Genomic DNA, 24,945 nt, shown 5'->3' with positions numbered 1-24,945 from the left:
CCCCGAAAAGCATGGCCAAGCATGTATTGCTGCAGTCAGCTCTGGCGCTGTCCACGGTAGCCAGATCACTGTCTGGTCTGAGTGGCACGATAAGGGGTGGTTGGTGGTTGGAGAAGGGCCAGGACAGGTTCCCTGGGTGGGCAGTCAAGGACTAGGGACTGTGTGGGGTTGGACTGGGGCGATTTCGGACGTCGCGGAGGTAGTCAGGGCAGCCGAAGCAGGTTAGCTGGGGCCTCGCGGTGTTTGCGGGGGCAGTCAGGGACAGGCGGATTGCGAATAGCTATCGGGATACTAAGTCCCAGATTGCTCCGGACACGTAGGGTGAGGGTTCCTAGGGCGGAATTGGGGGGTCTTAGCGAGGATTAGGAGGGGGCACTTGGAGACAAGGAGAAGGGAGGCTTAGATATGGGCTGGGGTCCCAAGGGACAGTTAGGAGCAGGGGTCCTGGGAGGGGGCAATCAGGGGACAAGGAGCAGCAGCACTTAGATACGGGATGGGGTCCTGGGGGGCAGTTAGGGGCATGGGTCCCAGGAGGAGGAAATCAGGGGACAAGAAACAACGGTGCTTAGATAGGGGGTGGGATCCTGGGGGGGCAGTTGGACAGGAGTCCCAGAAGGGGTGATCAGGGGACAGGGAGCGGGGGGGCAGTTGGATGGGTTGGGGTTTCTGTAGGGGGCAGTCAGAGGGAGTGGATGGTGGCAGGATGGGGCTTCCCTCCCCGTGGAGTGTCCTGTTTTCTGAATGTTAAAATATGGTATCCCTACCATTCACAGCTCGCTGCCGCATGAGGTCCCCTCCTTCCTTTCCAGTTGGTAGTGGCCAAGGGAATGCTGGGAAATGTAGTTCTTTCCCTGCTCCTGGGAGCTAACCAAGGAACTACAGCTCCCAGAACCCCCTGTTGGTTCTCAGCTCCCATGCTAGATCCCTGCTGCTTCTGCAAATGCGGGGCCCCAAGCAGGTGCTTGCTTTGCTGGTGCCTAGAGCCGCACCTGCTGCTTTGATATTGGTGGAATATAAAGTGTAGAGGCCATGTTAGGATTTGTGTTATTTCTTTATTTAGTTATACTTCTTTTCCATGTGACCAACAAAATTCTGTCCATATACCTATGCAATTGGTTGGTTTTGGGGGGAAGGAAAAAATTACTCCAAGCAAATTGCATAAAAGAATAATGATAGTAAAAAAAAAAAAAAAGAGCCTGTAAGATTTGGCATAATACCTTAGGATAACATGGCAAGTAAGGGCATGCCTTGAGCTATCGCTACACAATAAATATGAACGAATAACCAAGAAAAAACACTCAAATTATTGTACAGCTGACTTAAGTATTCTCCCAACGGTAATTAATAAAGTTAATGAAAGGAAGACTTTTTTCTGGAGCATCTGTGAATCCTGATATTGACTATTGATCTCTATTTATAGTGTACACATGGTGGAGGCAGTCCTTTGTACAGGCTTTATCATGGGTACCATATATGCATACATCTATTATAAATATCCTTAGCTTCACATATAGAGTGAACAATGTGTATACACATTTGCAGATCACTAACTCAAAGTTAGTTACGTCAGTGTAAAACTAGCAGAAGAGATTCCAGCTTTGGATGCAGGCGTGCTGTGTGTGTACATAGCTATACGTGGGAATAGATATTGAAAACATGAAAAGCAGTGCATTAAACACTATAGGTCTGTCTTGACTAGTTAGGTATGATTGGAGCAGGGGGTAGGCAATCTATGGCACGCGTGCCGAAGGTGGCACACAAGCTGATTTTCAGTGGCACTCACGCTGCCCGGGTCCTGGCCACCGCAGTGAGGGGCTCTGCATTTTAATTTAATTTTAAATGAAGCTTCTTAAACATTTTAAAAAACTTTATTTACTTTACATACAACAATAGTTTAGTTCTATATTATAGTGTTATAGAAAGAGACCTTCTAAAAAAGTTAAGATATATTACTGGTACGTGAAACCTTAAATTAGAATGAATAAATGAAGACTTGGCACACCACTGCTGAAAGGTTTCTGACCCCTGGATTGGAGTATCAACAAAGAAGAAGCCTTAAAAGTGAAGACTTTTAATACTTTTACTTCAATAGACACTCTTCAATGTTGTTATTGTCATTTTTACTCATTTTTATTTTAAAGAAAACATGAAGGTGTCTGGGGGGGATATCAAGATGTAGCTTTTGTTACCTCTCTTCATTCAGATCCCTCCTAAAAATCTCCATCGGACCTTTGAAAAATGACTTGCATCAAAATGGGAGGAACTAAACAAAATGACAAAAAGAAAGTTATCTCCTCATGTGGATTTCCTATCTTTAGACAGTAAGCTCTTTAGGACAGGAAGGGGGACTGTCTTTACTTTTTGCATATTGTGTTGGGCTGAGCACATTGCTGATGATAAATAATAATGTCTCAAAACTGGTATGCACTGTACAGACATATAAGAGAATAGAGTTTGCTAGGAGCCTAGAAACGATGCAAATTACAAAAGACCATAGGCATTTAAAAAGATAAGCAAGTTCCCTCCCCCACCATTTCTCTTGTTTGTACCTTTGTTTATATTGCTAGTTTACAATATTTCTACATTTTTATAAATTACAAAGAGCCATGGGGCCAACTTTATTAAGCATGCATTTTTGATTCAGCAAAACCAAAGTAGTACGTTACATCGTTTCATTATACTGTTTCTCAAACATGCACTTTTCCAAGGGAACAGAATTTGTCTTATACATTTTATAATGAGTTTGAGATTCAGCACATCTTAAAATATTTCAGAAATGCTTAATTTATATACATTGCTGGTAAATTACCCACTAAATAGTACAGAAGGATTGTCAAGGGCTACTAAATTACAGCTTTTACTACCAAACTTTGAGAATCCAGCTTTATAAAATGCACCTTTTAAGAGCAAGAAACCATCTGGCAAAAACCTTTAAGTGGCAATATAAGCAGCACTAGATCTTCAGCTTGGCTGAATTCCTAACTAGAGACATTAAAAAAAATGGGATTTTCCTTTGACAGAAATTTTGACACTTCAAAATTACTTTTCATTCCCAATCAAGAGAAAAAGCTGTAATATTGGAAATATTTTTTCAAAATGAAAAATTCTGAAAGTTTGAATTGGAAATGTCAGAAATGAAAACTTTAACATTTTTCCATAAGAAGATTTTGACATGTCAAATTGGAATTTTTCATTTCAAATCACCCAACTGGAAAATAAACAATAGTTAAAACTGACGTTCTCATGAAACACTTTAATTTACATGAAACCACGTTTTCCAGCAGGTACATTTATTTTGGTCAAAAACATTGACCAAATATACTCTTACCTCAGACTGAGCTTCTGATCTGGGTCAAATTCATTGGTCTCTTTAACTGAGGTGAGAGCTAGGACTGGCTGATCAGTTTTATATTTCCCTGGTTCCACCCTTATTGGCTTTGGCCAATCAGCTTTCTCCATTTCTTCATACAGTTCCCCCTCCCCTCTTTTCTTTGTATGTATATGGGTATGTATGTTTTCTTGCCCGTTAAAACCCTCTCCCACCACACTTTTTATGGTCAATTAGAAGTAAGAGGCACCAACCAACAAACCACTCACAGCTAACAAACCTATATTAAAACAAACCAGCCATCTAATATATAGCAGATTCTACACTATGGGAAGACGCTATTCTTGAAATATCATATTAATTATATCAGTTGGTGCTGTGTACAGCAGGTAATTTTTTTTTTTTGAATGAAGAATTTTTCCTTGAATGGCCCCTTGTTTTTCAACAACATTTTTCACAACCCCTGCCCCCTTTTATTGAAATGGTTAATGTTTTTTTTGGATGGGGTGGGGGAGGGGAAAGGGAATGGGTGGAAGGGGATACTAGTAAAAGGTATAACTTTTTACGTGATAAATGTGTCCACCTTGTATGCTTCAAAATATAACCAACTTCAAAATTTAGAAGTTTTTCATGAAATAGATTTTAATTTTTTGATCAATTCTACTGGTATATAAATAGCAGTTCTTGCAGGTCCCTTTGAATGACCCAAATCAGCACAGCAGCAAATGCTGCCTTCCCTTGAGGCCAGAGAAAGTTTTACCAAGTGTTGTTCTAAGGTAAGAATGCCCAAATCTCTATTCTCTCATGTCTTGTCTACACCCCAAAATGGTACCAATCTAGCTATACTGGTATAGTAAAGTCGGTACAACACTCCCCTACCCCATCTGAATGCAATTATACTGGAATAAGACCCTTATAACAATACAACATATCCCCATATGGGAAGTGGAATAAGCTATGCTGGTATAACTGTGTTGAATGAAGCTACAAGCCCAATGCTTCTCTCAATGTGAATGTGCTCTCATCCAGGTAAGTGGGTAAGGTTCAGCACTATGCAGAAGTGTATCTGGAGGGGCAGCAATCACACGAGTGCTCTGGTTCTTTGTGATCCTTTTGGCATCTTGCAGGGTCAAACCCAAAATGAGTAAATTACATCCATTTAAAGAAAATGAGCTCAGACCTTATCACATCCTCTTTGCATTTCTTAGTGACTCCTCCAGATTTCCTCTAGCTATAGCCAAACCTGATCACGTTGATTAGAGAGACACCTTTTTTTTTTTATTTTTTATTTTTTGCATGGACTAATAATGAAGAATGACATTTTCAGCTACATTGTTGCCTAAATTACTATTGCCTAGACTGAAACTTGCAGTGTCTCTTATTTTAAATTCGGGAATTTACATGCATAGACTTTTGTAGGCTCCACTGCATAAAACACTTCTATCTGTGCTCAGTCCTGCAATGTACTGAACACATTAGCCTAGATCCAGCAAAACACTTAAGAATGTGTTTAACTTTTAAAAACCTGATCTTCAATCCTGATTTTCCCATTGATTTCAATAGGGTATTCAATGTATGTATACAAAATTTGTTTCTGCATCCAATCTGTGGTCCACAGATATAAAAAGGATATGTGCAGGTTTGCAAGGCTCTGTCAATAGGATACTAAACACACACATACTTATAAAACTTTTTTTGAGTGAAAAACATTCAAGGAACTTCTTTAAAGTATATTCTGTTTTTAATGATAGACATTTTAGAAATCATGCGTTATATAAAATATTATATTCATATTTGTCCTTTTATTAAAAAAATTAAGATAGAGTTAAAATACGATGATTTTAGTGGGACTCTAATGGAAATAGCTGTAGTGTGTAAAAGTATGCATGTATGTAAATATTTGAAGGATTGAGTCCTAAAAAATTGTAAGCTCTTTGGAGCAAAGAATGTCTTATACTAGGTTTGTTAGAGAGAGACAGTGGATGAGGTAATCCTTTGATTTGACCAACTTCTGCTGGTGAGAGACTCAAGCTTTCGCGTTTACGAAGAGCTCTTCTTGAGGTCTGCATTATCCAATATTTGTACAGAACCTAGAACCTGAGTTGTAACTGAGGCTTACAATTTTTGGATTGACTAATGGAAAATGATTCAAATGTGCTCACCTAACTGAAAATAGCATTGACCTCAAAACCAGTACAGCTGGTTAATTGGCCACACATAGACAGGAGTAGTTTATATAAAGTTAACATGGATGTTCTGCTGCTGTTGTAACTCTTCAACATTTGAACCTCATGGAAGTTTCTACTTGAGAGAAAACATAGCAAAGCTACTGTTAAATATAGAAAACGATGAACAAAATGAAATCACAAACAAATATGCTCTGCTTGTTGCTGTGAACTGAAATCTGCTTTTAACCAAAATAAATCTTGATTGTTTGTAGCGATAAAAAGTACCCTGATGGGCAGGAAGTTGAATTTATATTTATTTGCCACTTTAAGGAAACATTTGATATTCCTTGTGACTATACAGATTAAATTAAAGAGTTGTTAATGCAAAGGATTAAAATAATCTTAATAACATGCATAAAGATGTAAATGTTCTCTTGCATTTTATCTTCTTGAAGATCAATGTGGCATAAGGGGAATATGGAAGGGAGACAATACATCCTCACTCTATGAATTGCAACATCTGCTTTAACACTGCACTCACATTAAGTATTAATGTTTTCACTAGAACATGTTTGAACATTGTACTGTAATTGTAATACATTTTCTCTTATTTTAATTAATTTGGTAATCACAGAAAGTAATTAGAACTCTGTGTCCAGCTTCCTGGTGTATGGTTGCATGCATTGCGGATTGCAAGGAACTGTAAAGCTGTTAATGAAGCGGCACTTTTTTTCTTTATCTTGTGGTATTTTAAAAAGCTTATATAACAGCTAGGAATTTAATAGCCTATTGGATCCACCTCAGGATTTCAGCTGCTTTCCCCACCTCTTCACCCACTCTTCTTGCCACTCTCCAATACAAACACAAATAACCATCAGAATGGAAAATCATGTGCTTTATTAAGAGCTTTGATGTATATTGTTATCACATGGAGAAATGGTAGAAAAATTATGATTTAAAGGAGGAAGTTGAGCAGATGTAAACGTCACTAATTGTAAATCATTTATGCTCTTATTTTTTGCTGCTGTGGAAATGCTCTTTAACTGACCCTTTGCTAAACAGACGGTAACATCTAGGAGATACCACATGGAGGCATAAGGACTTTGTAGTTCCTATTTTTCTTTGATATTTCAGGCCAGACGTAAAAGTCAATTATTTTTATTTATGGTAAATTTTCTAAAATGAGATTTTGTACATGAAAAGCTATCAGTTTTACTGTCACATGAATCCACTGATTATTCTTAGAAAATGAGTGCTTCTAGAGTATTGGTGTACCAAAGCCTGTATCTATTATGTAATGCAGCTGATATGAAATAGAAGTGTCTCTTACTTTCTAATACAAGTCTTCAAAAGGTTTTGAATAGTTAAACATCAAATAATCCATATAATAAAAATCATAACTGTGTTGTCTTTGAGCAGGGGAAAGCTGTGCAAAATAGCTCTGTGTAATTTTAGTGGTGGTTCGTTCTTCATTGGAATGTCTGTCTTTAAACCTAGGGAAAGTTAAATTTTGTGGAGCACCAATTAAATGCAGGAAAAAATTTGCATCTTCTTCCATGCTTTCAAATTTCCCTACAAAGTCATAGTCTATTAAACATGGGCTGCAAAGTCTGTTGACGTGATCCCAGTGAATGTCCATGCCCACTGGCCTATGTACATCTAGAAGATATTGAATGAACTCTTTAAATTTGACTCCGGAACCTGTCCTTAATGCTTCTTTGGAGGCATTGACACGGTATCTCGAAATAATAGCTTTTCCAAAAACAGGGTGGTAGTAATTGTTTGGATGCTCAAACTTGTCCCGAAATGCGGATACCAACTTTTCAAAGGGCTCGCGAATGAAAAGCATCTTGGTGTAAGTGTTGAGCCTGTGATAAATCCCTTTGCGATCAAACCCATCCAGCCTTTTTAAATAATTTCCATAGTGCACTGTGTTGTGCTGTATATCTTTTGTGGAGGAAGCCAACCCATTGAGAACCATGAGCACTCGTTTCCAGTTAGAACAGCCAGCTTTTGGAACTTCACAGTATAGAATTCTGTATTTATCTTCTACAAATATTCTGGAAACGTGATAAGGAGTGATTATCCTTCTGTTATTACTCTTGTATTTGGAACAAGTATCTCTCATTATTCTCTTTCTTTCTCTTTGGATCTGATAGAGACTTTTCCAATTGTTGTTTCTGTCCTCAGATTTAAGCATAGGCAGGTTGAGAGAAGAACTGTTCATAGCAATCAGTATAGGGCTCTTCTTAATTATAAATCTCCTTCGCCGTTTGTGGAGCCCAATAGGATTAATTTCTGCATCTTTTTTTTGATGGTCTTTCATCACAAACATTATATTTTGTTTTCTGTCTGTACTTTGAAGCTTAGTAGGTGCATTCACAGGTGAGTATAATGAACTTCTCTGGTTTCCCATTGCTAATGCCTCTGCAGAATTTTTTCTTATTCTTACATCCTGATTGTTGCTAGAAGTGCAGTCCTGGTGGAAGAAAAGACCCAAGAAATGAGATAGTATTTATCACTATTGATAATGTGTACAGTTTAATGGCAGATCTATTCATTGACTCTCAGTTCAGCTAAATTATAAAATGTGTATTGCAGCGTGTCTGAGACTCTGCTCCTGCACTAGACTTTTCCATTTTCTTCTCTTTCTGTTGTAGTTGTGTTTACATAGACATCAAAGCTAGAGGTGAGCCTGAGCTGGCAGATGGAATGTTCCCATAGTTTGGGGGCTACCTGTAGCCAGGATTCTGGTGTGGATCCATCTCTGAACTAGCATGAATAACTCTTGTACTCATTGGAAATGGAGGGGCAGGCGGAGAAATTAATTAGCTGTATAAAGCAAGAACTAACACTAAATGTGTTGCTGTTTCTCTGTCTGGTGTGATAACTTTGGCATAGCAATTCCAAAATTGCAGGGAATGTTCTAGGCATCATGGGCACAAGCCTATTGATTTTGTGTGCAAATTGAAATACCAGAAAAGCCTGATTCACAGGAATATCCAGGCCCTCAGACTGCCTGGTGCTGCAGGCAGAGGAATCTGTCTGCCCCCTTGCTGCTACCTTAACTTGTTGCATGAGAACACAGGGAGGGTTTATCAGGGAAGCTGCAGTGCTTAAAGTCAGTGTGTGTGCATGTGCACTGAGGGGGTTGCATGCCCCTCCATTTAAAAATCAAGCTGAGTCTCTGAGGGGCACACTGTAAGCACTGTCTCATCAAAGCTGCCACTCCCACACTTTTTTTCAGACCACTGTAAGGACTGAACAACAGGGATGCAGGTGTGGCAGGAGCCGTGAATGAGGGTAGGAGGGAAGCAACAAGTATCAGAGGGATAGGAGGAGCAGGGACCAGGGGCAAAGCTGCGACTGAGGAGGGAAGGGGAAGGGGAAACCAGAGCCTCAGGGAGGAGGAACAGAGATATGTGGATGCACACAGAGTCCCTGCCATGGGGGAAGGGGAATGGGGGACAAGGGTATGTGGGAATAGGGCATGGGGGACACACAGAGCCCTTGGCATGAGAGAGATGGTCCCTGAAATAGGCCGTATGTCTGTACTGCAGCTGGGGGTGAATCTCCCAGTCCAGCTAGACAGCACAGTGTGTGCATGGGAGGAGGGGGAAGCAGGGGCATAGGCCAGCCAATAATCTCTGGGGACATAGAACTCTGGCCCCAGGGCTCCAGTGGGGAGAATGAGCTCCTCTGACCCTGGGGCTGTTGCGGGGATAGTAATCTCCTCTGGCCCCTGGGCTGCAGTGGGGGCACGGAACCGCGCCCCTCCAAAAGCCGTAAAATTTAAATTTCTGCGCATGCTCCTGACAGACAGCGATGGTGAGGCAAAGCATGTTCAAAATAGCAGTGTAGACATTGGAGCTCTGAAGCTAGCCCATCGATCCTCTAGGCGTCAGAGCCTGAGCCATAACATCCACACCATCTCGAGCCTGTAACACGTCTGTCTGCCCGAGCTGTAATGCAAACATAGGGAGTTTGGGGAGGAGAATGGATGAATGCAAAGTCCTTGGTAGGTTCAATCATCTTCCATACACTACAGACTGTGCGTGATCCCCTTGTTACATTCTTGCTTAGTCTTTCTAAGTAGGCTGCACTGGTTAATTCCCTTCTAGTCCCCAGCCTAGGCAAATTAAGTTCCTTTCTACCATTTTGACACACCTAAACTAAATTTCTGTCTGTCTCTCTAGGTGTGAAATTTGCTCCTGTAAAGAGATGCTGCAGCATTCAAGTTCCACATCAGCCTTGTTTTGAAGGCTTAAGTCGGGCAATGACCAGTACAGGCTACCTGCATGGGGGTGAACGTCACCCTAGGAGAAGTCATTTTCCAGTTACTAGCTAGAGCATGGTGCTCTAGCCCCTAGAAAATGAGCCATCTGCCTTAGAACATGTTCTAGGAGATGGCATCTTATACACATTCTCACTCTGCAGCAATTTTGCCATTCCTTGCACTCCACAAGATCTTGTTGCATATACATATTACAGGAGGAACACAACATAGATTATCCAGGTGAGCCTGAAAATAATGACCCAGATAGGTTACAGTTCTGGCAAGCAATCATTATTCAGCATAAAATACTACTTTTTATTATAGGTATTAATGGAGGCTTGAAATAACGTCACCTTTAAATGATTTCACACACTAGGCATGTCAGGAAGAAGGAGAATCCCACACTTCCCCACTCTGACTTGTTTGTTCATTAGTCAGAGTGTGTTTCAAAGTGAATATTTGTAAAAAAAATGAACATTATAGCTCTCGTTATGGCCCCAATCCAAAGGCCAATGAAGTCAATGGGAATCTTTCCATTGACTTTATGAGTTTTGGATCTGGCTATTTGGAGTGAAAAATGATGAAGTGGTTGCAAAGCAAAGACAGTAGGCAAAAATGCTGGCAAGTCAATGGAGGTTAGGCATTATTAGACCCACAGTGGAAAGTTCCACCTGTTGTTGCCATTTTCAAATAAGCCTTTGTATAGAGATCTCTAATAGCAGCTTGTACAGGTCAAAATGGTCCTAAATTTAGAAGGGGAAAGATAGATTACATAGATTCATAGACTCTAGGACTGGAAGGGACCTCGAGAGGTCATCGAGTCCAGTCCCTTGCCCTCGTGGCAGGACCAAATACTGTGTCTAGACCATCCCTGATAGACATTATCTAACCATCATACTGCCTCTGATAGTTATGGATTTAATATGGGTCTGGGAGGCTGGAACGCCTGAATTTTTATTCTAGCTCTGCCTGTGACTCTTGTTGCCCATTTTCCTATCTCACCGAGGTGAGGTTAGGGGCAAATTGTATGTATTAATTAATATGTTTGCATTATCACCAAAAAGCTATGTCTTCTGCTTTGACTAAAATTTTGTTTAACTAGTTTATTATAGATGTGGTCTTCCAAAGATGATATAGTTCAGATGGAGGAAGGAATGGGAGGGCAGGGAATATGCAGATTTAGCTGTTCCGTTGGTGAATACTTATCTGAAAATATTTTAAGAATTAGAGGGAAACTGTGATGCAAATCACAAACTCTTCTATATTTGCCTTTCACCTGCTCCCTGATGATGTTAAAGATGTCCCAATACTTAAAAAAGCAGCTTTAGATTTGAAATGAGTATTCTCTTTCTTCTTTACGGATTATCATAGTGATGTCACAACTCTTCCTCTGCTCACCTGAAAGAATAGGCAGGAATCTGCAGTTTGGGCTTGATCCAATCCCCTTGAAGGCAATGAAGAAACATCCAGTTGACTTCAACGGGAGTTAAATTAGCCTTTCTGTGGCCCAATAGAAATCTTCACAGGGCTTTAAATTAGGCTGTCAAAGAATAACAACAAGCCTTTCCTGCCACTCAGTTACAAAGAGGAAGCTGCAACTCAGGCTACATCCCCATATGGCATCACTACTGATTTTCTATATCTTGGCAAGTTCCTTCTTCTTCAAAGGAGAATGGATTTTTCTTTTTCTCTTTTTTCTGGAAAAGTTGATTCAATCTTCATCATAAAAATGTAATGAGCAAAAATCCAAATTGTGCTAGTAACCTATTAAGTTGTGTTCAAAAATAAAATAGAACTAATCAGTATTAAACCAATTATAAAAGCAGCAGTGCATAATAGAGGACCAAGGGTGAGGTGGAACAGTTTCTGGGTTGTCTCTTCACTTCTCTGTATACCGTACGCTGACTAAGACCCAAACAGAATAAGATGTTCTTTACATTTGCTTCCTTCTGTAACTGTTCAGAAAAAGTTGTACTTTTTTCTAGAATGACTTGTGTTAAGTTTTTACTACTGTCTTGCTATTACTATTACCATGTGATATATTGACTTAGAAACCAACTCATTCTGGTACTCCTGTGTATAGTTGCCTGGGTATATCCTAAACTGAAGGGACTATGCAAGTATTTGATTGCTATTCTGTTGAGAAGCTTACCCTGATTTAAATGCATCAAATGTATATTTCAGTCATCTTGTATATGTAAATGGCCAGCTGTTTTATTCTATTTACTATATATTGCTCTTTACTGAGTGATGTGGAAATCATATGAAGAAATCAGACTTATATTTGATCATTCATACTTATTCCATGCTAGGGTACAGTGCTCCTCCCCCAAAAAAACTCCCCCAGCACCCCACATTGCTGATGATGAATCTAAAACTAGCATTTCCACCACAAGCAAATGTCATAATTTGAATGTCCTCTGTGGACAAAATTCCTATTCACTGCCATTTGAAAGGTAAGTTGAACCTGCAGAGATGGAGTGCTATGAACTACATCTCACTAAGTTCCCCCTGGAATTTGGATAAATAGCTGGTAAATTCTAGCATTCTTTCAAGTACTCGCATTCATCCTATAGGCCTGGTCTACACAACGCGTTTAAACAGAATTTAGCAGCATTAAACTGATTTAACCCTGCACCCATCCACAATGAGGCCCTTCATATCGATATAGAGGGCTCTTTAAACCAATTTCTGTACTCCTCCCCGACGAGAGGAGTAGCGCTGAAATCGTTATTGCCATGTCGAATTAGGGTTAGCGTGGCCGCAAATCGATGGTATTGGCCTCCGGGCAGTATCCCACAATGCACCATTGTGACCGCTCTGGAAAGCAATCTGAACTCCGATGCACTGGCCAGGTAGACAGGAAAAGCCCCGCGAACTTTTGAATTTCATTTCCTGTTTGCCCAGCGTGGAAAGGCTTGTCAGCACGGGTGGTGATGCAGTCCCCAAAAAGAGCTCCAGCATGGACGTGCGGGGATCTGGATCTGATTGTTGTATGGGGAGAACAATCTGTCTATCAGAGCTCCATTACAGAAGATGAAATGACAAGCATTTGAAAAATCTCCAGCTATGAAGCAGAGGCTACAGCACAGTGCTGTGTGACAAGCGACGGAAGCCAAAGAATCAAATGGGACGCTCATGGAGGGAGGAAGGAGGGTACTGAGGATTCCAGCTATCCACAGTCCCCACAGTCTCCGAAAAGCATTTGCATTTTTGGCTGAGCTCCCAGGCCTGAAGGGTCAAAAACATTTTCCCGGGTGTTTCAAGTTTTATGCGTTCAATTACACTCTTTCCCCCCAAATAAGAAAAGGGAAAAAAAACGTTTCTCGCTTTTTTCCAATGTTCAACCCTATGTTCTACTGGCATGGCTGCATGTAGACAGGGTGCTGCACGCCTGAACAATCCAAGCATCTCCTGCTGGTTGCAGATGGTACAATATATGAACTGCCTATCCATTCATTCATCATCCTAGCCTGTGATGCTCCTGCGTGGCCTCGGTGAGTCGGCCGGTGAGCGCCTGGTAAAATGGAATAGACTCCCGGTCATTCCTGGCAGAATGTTACAGAACGCTGGTAACCGACTTCATCATAGCAACTGGAGGCTGAGCTCCATCAGGCCTGCCCCCACTTTCATGTCTAAAAAAAGATTCGTGTGAGCTGCGGCATGGAACTATCATAGCAGTGGGAGCTGGGGCTCCTCTCCCCCTGCACCGTTTAATGTCCTGCCTGGATATACAGCAGCTGAGCTTCCTCCCCCTCATTTTATCTCAACTAAAAACGTCAGTGTTTCTAATTCCGCATCTTTATTACTTATCACACAAAGGGGACACGTCCCATGGTAGCCCGGTGGTTGGGGGAGGGGGAAGCAATGGACGTGGGTGTGTTGCAGGAGCACCCCCTAGAAATGGCATTGCAGCTCATCATTTCTGTGATCTTGGGGCTCTGAAACAGAGTGGCTGTGCCTCTGGTTCTCTAGTAGCACTTGGCCCCATATTCTAGGCAGGACGTCTCTACTTTTTAGGACAAAACTAAAGAAGGGAAGACCTGGGAGTCATTCGCATTTTTGTCCATCGCACCGCCCGGCGACCTCAGTGGAGGCCAGCCAGAGCACCCATGACAGCAACAGATGTACAGAAGTGACTGATAAAACTGTCATCTATCGCCATTTACAAATGGCAATGGCAGACTGGTGCAATAGGGATGGTAACCGTCTACTCCTACCTGCAAAAACCAATTAATGCTGCTGTGTAGCACTGCAGTACCGTGTCTGTTCACAGCATCCAGTACACATATGGTGACAGTGACAAAAGGCAAAATGGGCTCCATGGTTGCCATGCTATGGCATCTGCCAGGGCAATCCAGGGAAAAAGGGCGTGAAATGATTGTCTGCCGTTTCTTTCACGGAGGAAGGTTTGAGTGACGACATTTACCCAGAATCACCCATGACACTGTTTTTGCATTGGGATCTCAACCCAGAATTCCAATGGGTGGGGGAGACTGAGGGAACTATGGGATAGCTGTGGGATAGCTACCCACAGTGCAATGCTCCGGAAATCGACGCTAGCCTCAGTACATGGATGCACACTGCTGAATTAATGTGCTTAGTGTGGCCGTGTGCACTCGACTTTATACAATCTGTTTTACAAAACCAGTTTATGTAAAATTGGAATAATCTTTTAGTGTAGACATACCTTTAAACTTTAAAGAAGTAAATGAAATATAGTCACAGCTACTTTGAATGACTTAGCAGCCACTAGGTGGCACAATAATACCAGTATTTTTCTTTCTAATATTCTATGTGACACTCAACCATTTCTTTTAAGCTATAAAATTTTATACCAAATATGAATATGCAAATATATTTCAAGTTTACAGTATCTTTTAGGAATAGCTAGTCTAGCAAACAACCATAAAACTAAATTTTCATGGCTTACCAAATTCGTATTGTAATAAAAAAAAAATTTGCACTCCAGGGAAAAGCTTTAATGCTTCATTCCTGTTTGATACTTTCACTTCCAGTCAAATGGTTTTCTCTGAGCCTTCTCCCCCTCATCCCACAATCTGTATTGCAAATATGTCTTGCTCTATTTTCTTACATATTTTTCTGAAGAACTTACTTTTTTGGGTTGTTGGGGTCCCATGTTATATTTTATCCCTAAAGAAAGAAAAGGAAAATTACAATAATATTTGGTAAATACACATGACATGCTTATCTTGCACCACTGAGATCAACAAGAGTTTTACCATTAACTAGAATGTGAGTAAGAGCAGCCCCTATTAAAACAATGATATTAAATAGACCTGCAATATTTTATATCAATGTATAGCCCATAGTAATAATACCTAGCTCTTGAATAGCTCTTATACCTATAGATCTCAAAATGCTTTACAGAGTAGGTCAATATCATTACTCCCATGGGGATAATAGGGAAACTGAGGCAGAGGTGAAATCATACAATCATAGACGATTAGGGTTAGGAAGAGACCTCAGGAGATTATCTAGTCCAACCCCCTGCTCAAAGCAGGACCAATCCCAACTAAAAGCTTTAAAAACCTCTAAGGATGGAGATTCCACTACCTCCCTAGGTAACCCATTCCATTGCTTCACCACCCTCGTAGTTAAATAGTTTTTCCTAATATCGAACCTAGACCTCTGCCGCTGCAACTTGAGACCATTGCTTCTTGTTCTGTCATCTGCCACCACTGAGAACAGCCTAGCTCCATCCTCTTTGGAACTCCCTTTCAGGTAATTGAAGGCTGCTACCAAATCTCCCCTCACTCTTCTCTTCTGCAGACTAAATAAGGCCAGTTCCCTCAGCCTCTCATCATCAGCCATGTGCCCCAGCCCCCTAATCATTTTTGTTGCCCTCTGCTGGACTCTCTCCAGTTTGTCCACAACCTTTCTGTAGTGGGGGTCCCAAAACTGGACGCAGTACTCCAGATGTGGTCTCACCAGTGCTGAATAGAGGGGAATAATCCCTTCCCTCGATCTACTGGCAATGCTCCTACTAATGCAGCCCAATATGCTGTTAGCCTTCTTGGCAACAAGGGCACACTGTTGACTCATATCCAACTTCTCATCCACTGTAATTCCCATATCCTTTTCTGCAGAACTGCTGCTTAGCCAGTCAGTCCCCAGCCTGTTGCAGTGCATGGGATTCTTCTGTCCTAAGTGCAGGACTCTGCATTTGTCCTTGTTGAACCTCATCAGATTTATTTTTGGCCCAATCCTCCAATTTGTCTAGGTCACTCTGGACCCTATCCCTACCCTCCACCATATCTACCTCTCTCCCTAGCTCAGTGTCAAACACAAACCTGCTGAGAGTGCAATCCATCCCATCATCCAGATCATTAATAAAGATGTAGAACAAAACCAGTCCCAGGACCGACCCATGGGGCCCTGCGCTTGATACTGGCTGCCAGCTAGACCATCGAGACGTTGATCACTACCCGTTGAGCCCAACAATCTATGACTCGCTCAAGGTCACCCAGTGGGCCAGTTGCAGAACCAGGAATAAAACCCACGTCTCCCGAGTCCCAGGCCAGTGCTGTACCCACTAGGCCAAAATATCATCTCATAAATGCATGTATTTAGGTTAACTAAAAATTTCTGTTAATTGTGCCCACTTTGGACAGCATGATTGTTCTGAATGTTTACCAGTTGGCATGCATGCAGTATTGTCCTAAAACCCTTTCCCCCCAGTGCATTATGTATATAGGAGGTAATATTTGTAGAGCATTTTGAACATACTGTGGAAAGCGTTTATCACTTTTACAAGTATTATGCCACATGTTCTTAACTTTTAAAGAGGGATCCAACCAGGAATATAATGATAAAGGTGTGAGTGCCTCATACGACTAAACTAAGAGAGCTTTGCAATCGCTTATAGTTTGTTGTGTGAAGTGGTATTGTAGCCATGTTGGCCCCAGGATATTAGAGAGTTGAGGTACAGCGAGGTAATATCTTACCTGCTTTGGCTTGTGAGAGAGACAAGCTTTTGAGCTACACAGAGCTCTTTTTCAGGTCTGGAAAATATACTCAGCTTCTGTACTTTGCATACATTTTCCAGACCCGAACAAGAGCTTGGTATAAGCTCAAAAAGCTTGTCACTCTCACCAACAGAGATTGGCCCAATAAAAGATATTCCCTCGTTCACCTTGTCTCACTTATAATTTATGACTACTGTTGCAGTTAAGCTAAAGTGTATGCTATTGAAAACACTCTTTTGTTTATGCAATCAGTTGAGATTTTTGGTGCATCTCTGTGGTTTGGATAGTGCCACTTGTCACTGTCAGTGCTGCCTAAAAGGATTTCAGTTTAATTAATGGGGCTACATTACAAATCTGCAGCCATTGACAAGGACAATTGCAGGTCAGCATACCACTTTACAGTACCTTTGTACTACAAATTGAAGCACCACCAGAGAAGCTCAGTCCCATCAGATTAATTTTCATTACATTATTAATGTTCTCATGAATACTGTGTGTGTTTTAAGTTATTCTATCAGTCCCCTGACTATATACCATTTACATTAATGAGTTTCTTGCAGCTATAGCACCTACTCTAACAAGCTGATCTTTGGTTATTTTTTCAGAAGTATGAACAGATATTACAGGTTGAACCTATTTCTGTGTTGCTATGGCTATGTGTACATGTTCCATACCGGCAATTTGTTAGCAGTAGGCATGAGTTAATATAGTACTATGCAGGAAGGGCATGAGAAGATGCTGCATATTTGTCTGATTCTGCCCCATTAAAGTTAAAGGGACTTTTGGCATTAACTTCAATGGGAGCAAGATCAAGCTGTACTAGAGGTGCCTTGTTTTTGATGGGGTGCAAGTCCGAAGTCCCCTCTCACTCAGTTCTAATATAGTACCTGTTCAGCTGGAAGTGGAGATTTTAAGGGTTTTTGTTTGTTTGGGTTTTTTTTTTGTTTTTTTACTCAGAAAAGTGACACTTAACTTGTGGAGTCCTGGCCAGGATTCCTAAGTAACAAAACTGATTCTGGTGTCCATGACTGAGCGATGCTGTTCAACTATTATTGGCAGCTACATTTGTTGCTGCGGTCAGTGTAATACAAGCATTTAATCCATGGTTTTGTAAACTGCTGTGGAATAGTGAGTATGAAAACTGCTCTGCAGGGAGAAGTCTGGAATTCCAGAGTTCTAATCCACTTGTATAAGAAATATACTTTTAACCCATAGAGACATCATGGTAGTCAGCAGGAACCCATGATCTCTGACTCCAAAGGCACAACTTTATACCATTTGAGCTAGACCTCTATTAATTGCTTGGGTATCACCCTGTAGTGAACCCATAGACCAAAGGTGGGCAAACTATGACCCACTGGCCACGTCGGGCCCATAGGACTTTGCTGCCTGGCCCTTGAGCTCCTGGCTGGGGAGGCCAGCCCCTGGCCCCTCCCCTGCAGCTGTGTGGGCAGCGCTCTGGGCAGCGGGGTTGCGCGCTCCTGCTGAGCAGCATGGCAGTGTGTCTGGCTCTGGCCAGATGGCGCGGCAGCCAGACATGTTGCTCTGAGTGATGTGGTAAGGAGGCCAGGCCAGGGGGTTGGATAAAGGACCGGGGGGCCCAGGGGTCAGTCAGGGAACAGGGAGCAGGGGGGCAGTTGGATGGGGCAGAGGTTCTGGAAAGCAGTCAGGGGATGGGGGTGGGGTTGGATAGGTGTGGGAGTCCTGGGGGGCTTGTCAAAGGGCAGTGGTGTGGATGGGGTCAGGGCAGTCAGGGGACAGGGAGCAGGAGGGGTTGGATATGGGGTGGGGTTCCAGGGCGGTTAAGGGCAGGGGGTCCCAGGAGGGGGCAGTTAGGGGACAAGGAGAGAGGGGGTTGGATGGGTCAGAGGTTCTGAGGGGAGCAATCAGGGGGCAGGAAGTGGGAGGGGTCGGATAGGTGGTAGAGGCCTGCCTGTTTGGGGAGGCACAGCCTTCCTTATCCGGCCTTCATACAGTTTTGCAATGCCAGTGTAGCCCTCGGGCCAAAAGATTTGCCCACCCCCTGCCATAGACACTACTAAGATATTTGCCTTTAAACTGGCAATAGTTGCTCAACTGTATAGATCAGGGGTTGGCAACCTTTCAGAAGTGGTGTGCCGAGTCTTCATTTATTCACTCTAATTTAAGGTTTCGCGTTCCAGTAATACATTTTAACGTTTTTAGAAGGTCTCTTTCTATAAGTCTATAATACATAACTAAACTATTGTTGTATGCAAAGTAAATAAGGTTTTTAAAATGTTAAAGAAGCTTCATTTAAAATCTAATTAAAATGCAGAGCTCCCTAGACCGGTGGCCAGGACCCAGGCAGTGTGAGTGCCACTGAAAATCAGCTTGCGTGCCGCCTTCAGCACATGTGCCATAGGTTGCCTACCCCTGGTATAGATACAGCCTGTGGAATAGCACCTATGGCTGTTCTCTCCAGAGACAGCCGCTTGAGTACCCCTTTTGATCTCTGCTGCAGCTAAGCACTAGAGGATGATATAGTCACACACTAAAATCATAACATTGTACTGACTCTGCATTGACTTCCTTCGTGGCCTTCAGCAAGTTTGTACCTCTGCCTCAGTTTCATCATCTGTAACCTAGGGTTAATAGCTACCTCCTTTAATTTTGAATGCCCTTGCTATGGTAAGTAAGTCGTTCAGGATTAAAGTACTATAAAGTGCTATAAATGGCACATATTATTAAATCAGAATTCTTTTACCCTCTCTAACTACGGTGCCCTATGGAGGGGGGGGGGGAGAATATTTGGAGTGAAAGAGCCCTAGACTGTTGTATGATTCTTCTGGTTACTCCTATAAAATGGGTTTCCTGGTAGCATAGATACAGGCTGAATCCTCCAGAAAGCTTGAATGTTCTTTTCCTTATCAATTCAGAATGTTGTAATGAATTCCCTTTTCGGTGCGGGGGAGGCAGAAATTGTATATATAGAATACTGAAAAGTCAAAAGTTTAATTAAAAGAAATCCATGGATTGGGGGGTTAGGCAATTTGCTTGTTTTATATGGAGATGTTTGGTTTCTCATGTATAATTGCCAACATGCATTTAGTAATTTCCTTGTGTAATAGCATCATTACAGGCAATAGTCTGTTCAGAGTCACCAGTATTATTCCTCTGCTTTATACTTCAGCTTTGGGCTTCATTATTTTTTAATATCAGATTCAGTTTGTTAAATCACGTCTCATCCTCTGTCACAGATACTAGATATTTACTTTGGCTGTCAATACTGTCAACATGTATAGGCAAGAATTTACATACTTAAATATTTATCCTTGCATGAACTACTTATGCCTACCAATGTAAGACAGCTGTACTTCCACCTCTGAAATTATAAGATGTAATAACAGCCAAGAGTGGTCTAATATTTTCAATGCCATGGGCTGGATGCTAGTTTTGAGGCAGTTCTGTGGGCCACACACAGAAATATAATTCCTGATTCTAGAATCGGATCACTTTTTTTTTTTTTTAAGAATTTATAATATAAGCACATTTTCTCTCTGTATCCCCTTCCTGAGAGCCTTCAAGCTTGTCATAATTGAAAACAAGACTAGTCAAGAGAACTTGGTCACTCACCAAAATGCAAACCAGTATTTAGACAGACTTGGATACAGTTTTTTTTTTAATCCTTTTGCCAAGATTGTAATAAAAGACTTAGGGAGGGGATTTCAAAAGAGCCCTCTGAATCACTGGCATTGGCCACTGTCAGGAGACAGGATACTGGGCTTGATGGACCATTGGTCTCACCTGCTATGGCTGTTCTATTGGTCTTATGGGCATAGTTTCAATGGTAGTAGAGGTGGATCATTGCTGGGAGCTTTTGAAAATCCCTTTCATAATGTGTAATTTATTTAACTTTCCTGTAAGAAGTAAGAATCATTCTTCTACAAAAGATGAAGGTATCATAAATGCTGTCTGAGCTATCTGTTCTTAAATTATAAAAGAAAAGGAATTAATGAGTAATTCACACTTTTGTTGCTAACTACTTCAAAAGGTGACTTGTCTTTTAATAGAGTAGATATCTTGTATTTTCGTGCTGGTACTTCAGTTATTAGTCTAATAAAGAAATTCCATTAGCTGGAGGGAAGAATGTGTATCAGAATTGAGACTTCAATTATTGGTGCTAATGTGGTCAGAACAACAGGTAAGAGTACATTCTGAATGGAAGATGTATGGTGGAGCTGGTTGCTAGTCTCTTGAATGTTTCTTGAGGCATATGACTTCTAAATTTTGTCTTCTCTCAGCTTTCTCTCCCACTAGCAGCAATCTGTCACATCAGATTTAAACCTACATGGCGAAAACCATTCTTAGGTGCAGTGAACTCAGCCAGTAAAAACACATTGCACAGTTCTGCTCACCTAATCAGATCTAAGTTTAATGTGATGCTACACCCATGGTATTTTTGGCACTACTAGCTCCTTGATGGTAACCAAAATGGCAATGTAATGTACATTTGATTGTGCCATAGGTTGGACACTTGTGCCAACTATATAACTGAAATTGATGATATTAAGGAATAACTTAAAAATGTGGTGCCAGATGCCACAGCAACAGACATCTTAGCAGCACATAGATAAGTAGCAAATCAGATAGTGTAACTTCATTGTATGCACAATGCTTCTGTTGGTTCCCTCTTTTTCTGCATGAACTTGACCTTCAAAGACCCTGCATGGGCCTGACACTGATCTCTCTGTTCTTGTTGTGTTTTATTATGCCCAGCTCCACTCAGTCTTCTCATCTAACGGCTCCCTTCCCTTTTTGTTACGTGAATTGTTTTTTTCAATGCCATTTACAATACACAGAGGAGCCTCTCTGCTGCACACTTCCTCTTTTTCAAATCCCTCCTGGCTAGCCTTTTAACCCTGGTCTCTCCTCTGACACAGTACAGGGACTGGGCTTAAATAGAAGTTGATTTCACTTCTGTATGTGTGCCCCTTAATGGGCTTCAATGAGCAATGTTTTTTGCTTGTTTTTTTACTGTAAAGGAAAGAATCAATACTTATGCAATCACATATATGCAGAAATAGATACTTCAGAAGTGTTGTGAACACTTGTGCAAATATGTTCATGTCACAAATGACTTATTCAGCAACTCCAGATTGTTTTTATAATAGCTTGTCAATGAATCAGGCAGTGGGAATGATAACATATGACTGAAGTGGCCAATCACAGCACCAATAGCAAATTATATTAGTGAATTTTCCAAACAATAGTTTTGTGAGTAGCATTCAGGTTAAAATTTATTTGCATAAAAATATCAGCAAACAAATTTGAAAAATGTAACTCAGCTGGTGAATGATTTATTAACAGAAAAACAGGTTACATTTTTTTGACTAAGTTGTTTGCTATGAACAAGATTGCCCAGCCTGCTCTGCACCTAATTCTGTGCCTAATCTTTTATCATGTATAGTGTATTTGAGTTAAATTGCAAGCTCTTTCAAGCAGGAAATGATTAAGTATTTGCAAAGTGCTGATACCATCTATGTTACTGCCACATATCTCATTCTAAATTAGAAATAATAAATCGTACATTTAAGAAAAAACTCCTTGTAAAAAGACTGACAAGATTTTTATTTTGAGATCATGGCCTAATCAATGTTATAAACTATATGTATATTTTTGCCCTTCAGTAATTTCTTATCTCTAAACTGATGTCTTATTTGACAATAACAAACCTTAATAGCCCCATCTCAGCCACATATACAGTTCCCAGTTTTAATACACAGAAAATTAATGAGATAAAGCAAGCAAGGTTTAATGAAAGTATAGAGTGCTTTGCATAAAGTTGCCATCAAGAAACAAGTGAATCTGTACAATGAATCTCTTGAGTTCTCAGAGAAGATGCAAATACTCAGTGACATTTTCCACAGATGAGAACTTTCATAGTGAATGTTTTGGATGAAGTACCTAGCTCCGCTGAAGAAGAGTCAAAGTTAGATCTGTTTTGGTGTCAAGATCCTGAGCATATTCTTTACAGAGAGTCCTTGGGCAGTATATCCATCTGACACTGCAGTGACTTAGTAGTTCATTTTAGTTTCAAACTAATTGATTTAATGGCAAAGATGTTGTAGTATTTATTTATGTTAATCTCTGTGAATGGTAGCTATTACAAGGAAGACGTTGAGCTTTCTGATCTTTTAAGAACATCTCTCTCTCTCCATATGAAATGTAGCCAAAGGCAGACAGTCGCTATACTGCCTTGTATCATATATAGCATCTTCTTGTATTTGGTGACTGACTAATTATACACAAAGCAAGAATGACTCTGTGTCAATTGCAAGAGAAAGTGAATTATAAGAGAGCTCATTTATACATTTTTTCCTCAGAAACTGCAGAATTAGATAGTGAAAATAATTCTGCACTTCATTGCTATAGTACTTACACAGTGATTCCCCTCCCCATCCCCCACACCTTAGATCACAAAGTGCTGCACAAATATGGTTCATAGTTCCTCCAGTTTTACAGATGGGAGGCAGGAGAGGTTACAAGCCAAACTTTCAAGAGTGGTCTGACTTGGGTGGTCATATTTTTGATTACCTTAATACTTAAGCTGGGCATCTTAAACTAGTTACCTAACAATTGAGGAACCCCAAATCAGTGGCCAGATTTTAGGCTGAAACCCTAAGACAAGGATCTTGTAGAAGGTTGGTGTTAGTCTATGCTAGAAACCAGGTGTCCTGACTCCTATCTTGTGTTCAGTCCTCAAGATCACAGCTGCCTGTCTACTAACTAGGTGCAGTTAATTAATGTGAGTCTTACATTTGGATTACAACATTACAGACATTGTGCTTCTCTTTATAATCATTAGACAAGAGATGTGCAATGACATGCTACTCAGGCACTTGAATGAGGTGTACATGCTGCATGTCAGATGTTGGTGGGATCCAGGCTGGAAAACGTTCCAGCAAATCTGCCCCAGAAGCTGGCTCATGATGAGATGAGACCCAGCTGGATGGGGGATACACTTTTCAGAGAGCTGCTACTTTCTGGAGGAACCCTGTGGAGTGGGAGGGAGGGTGGCAGTATCACTGGCTCTCACGTGAAATGACTGATGCCTCCAGTGTGGCTGCTTCTGCCAGCATGGCTGCTTCTGCCCTGTCACCCTAGAGGTGAATCTGGCCTGATGCCTTGCAAAGACACTTCCACTTCTGCATATAATTAGCTGCTCCTTCCTAGAATTTAACAACCATCTGATCTCTATTAGGTTAACATCTGACAGCTCCTTCATTTGTATCTTCCCCACCTCTCAATATTCATCCTTCCATTCCTCCCATTGACTCCCTTTATCTTTCTCTGAAAGATTTCTTGGCCTCTGGTCTCAAGCTCTTCAGGATCCAGTGTTTTCACAGTACAATGGAAACTGAACACATTAACATTCCTGGAATCAGGATGTGTGTATTTTATTAACTCTATTTTAGCTGGTCTGCCTGAAGTGGTGCCAGCTGAAGTTTTGTTAACTTCTTGGAGCTGTCAGTACTGAAAACTTCTTTCACAACAGACAAAATTACTGGGATATTTCACATTCTGCAGAGAGACATCAAGAACAAAATCTGACACAAATTGCATTTCTTCTAATAAGGAACCACACTCTGGTTAAAAATTAGTTATAGAAAACAAATTTCTTTGCTTCCTTTTTAAATAGAAAACATGTATAAAAACCTACTTTCACTTTTTTACTTCTTTGTATTTCTCTTTTTCGACAATCACAATAGACTAAGTCAGTTTCAGTTATTGGCTGTCATTCCCTTTCATAATACTGCAATGTTTGGATTGCAAATGCTACATGGCAGTGCATTTTTTTGTCCTTTATTTATAAATAATTAATTCCTCTGGAATGTAATTCATGGGAACATTTTTATTTAAATTTTGTAGAAGCTTTTTTCTTAAACCTCGATTTTAAACTTCATTTGTTTCTTCAGTCTTCATTTACATGGCTTCATTTACATTTGAGGCCCTCACTCAGAATCGGTGTGGATTGTTTCAGAACACAATGCATGATTTTACAATACATTACTACTTTCACTGCACAAAAATGGTACAAGTGATAGCTAATCTTTCACATCCCCATGGTATACTCACATTAAAGACAAGGGGCCTGATTTTTGACTCCACCCACTGACCCAAAAGAGTCTAGAAACCCAGCAGATCTGGTCAGATGGGAATTTC

General features: G+C 40.9%; 1 protein-coding gene across 2 annotated transcripts in view; it reads right to left on the bottom strand.

Moving 5' to 3' along the window:
• Positions 1-6,177: 6,177 nt before the first annotated feature.
• CHST8 (carbohydrate sulfotransferase 8) overlaps positions 6,178-24,945 on the bottom strand; it is a 287,297-nt gene continuing 268,529 nt past the window's right edge. For both annotated transcript variants that reach the window (XM_032766678.2, XM_075073698.1), the window contains exons 3-4: positions 14,889-14,926; positions 6,178-7,975 (exon numbers count right to left, since the gene is read on the bottom strand). In XM_032766678.2, coding sequence (XP_032622569.1) covers positions 6,830-7,975; positions 14,889-14,926 — 1,184 coding nt within the window. In that variant the 3' untranslated portion in view covers positions 6,178-6,829. The remainder of the gene's footprint in view (positions 7,976-14,888; positions 14,927-24,945) is intronic.

The sequence above is a fragment of the Chelonoidis abingdonii genome, chromosome 19 (assembly GCF_003597395.2).
Source record: "Chelonoidis abingdonii isolate Lonesome George chromosome 19, CheloAbing_2.0, whole genome shotgun sequence".
NCBI classification, from domain to species: Eukaryota; Metazoa; Chordata; order Testudines; family Testudinidae; genus Chelonoidis; species Chelonoidis abingdonii.
Note: the sequence above shows the minus strand (reverse complement) of the source record. Positions and strands in the feature narration are given on the sequence as shown.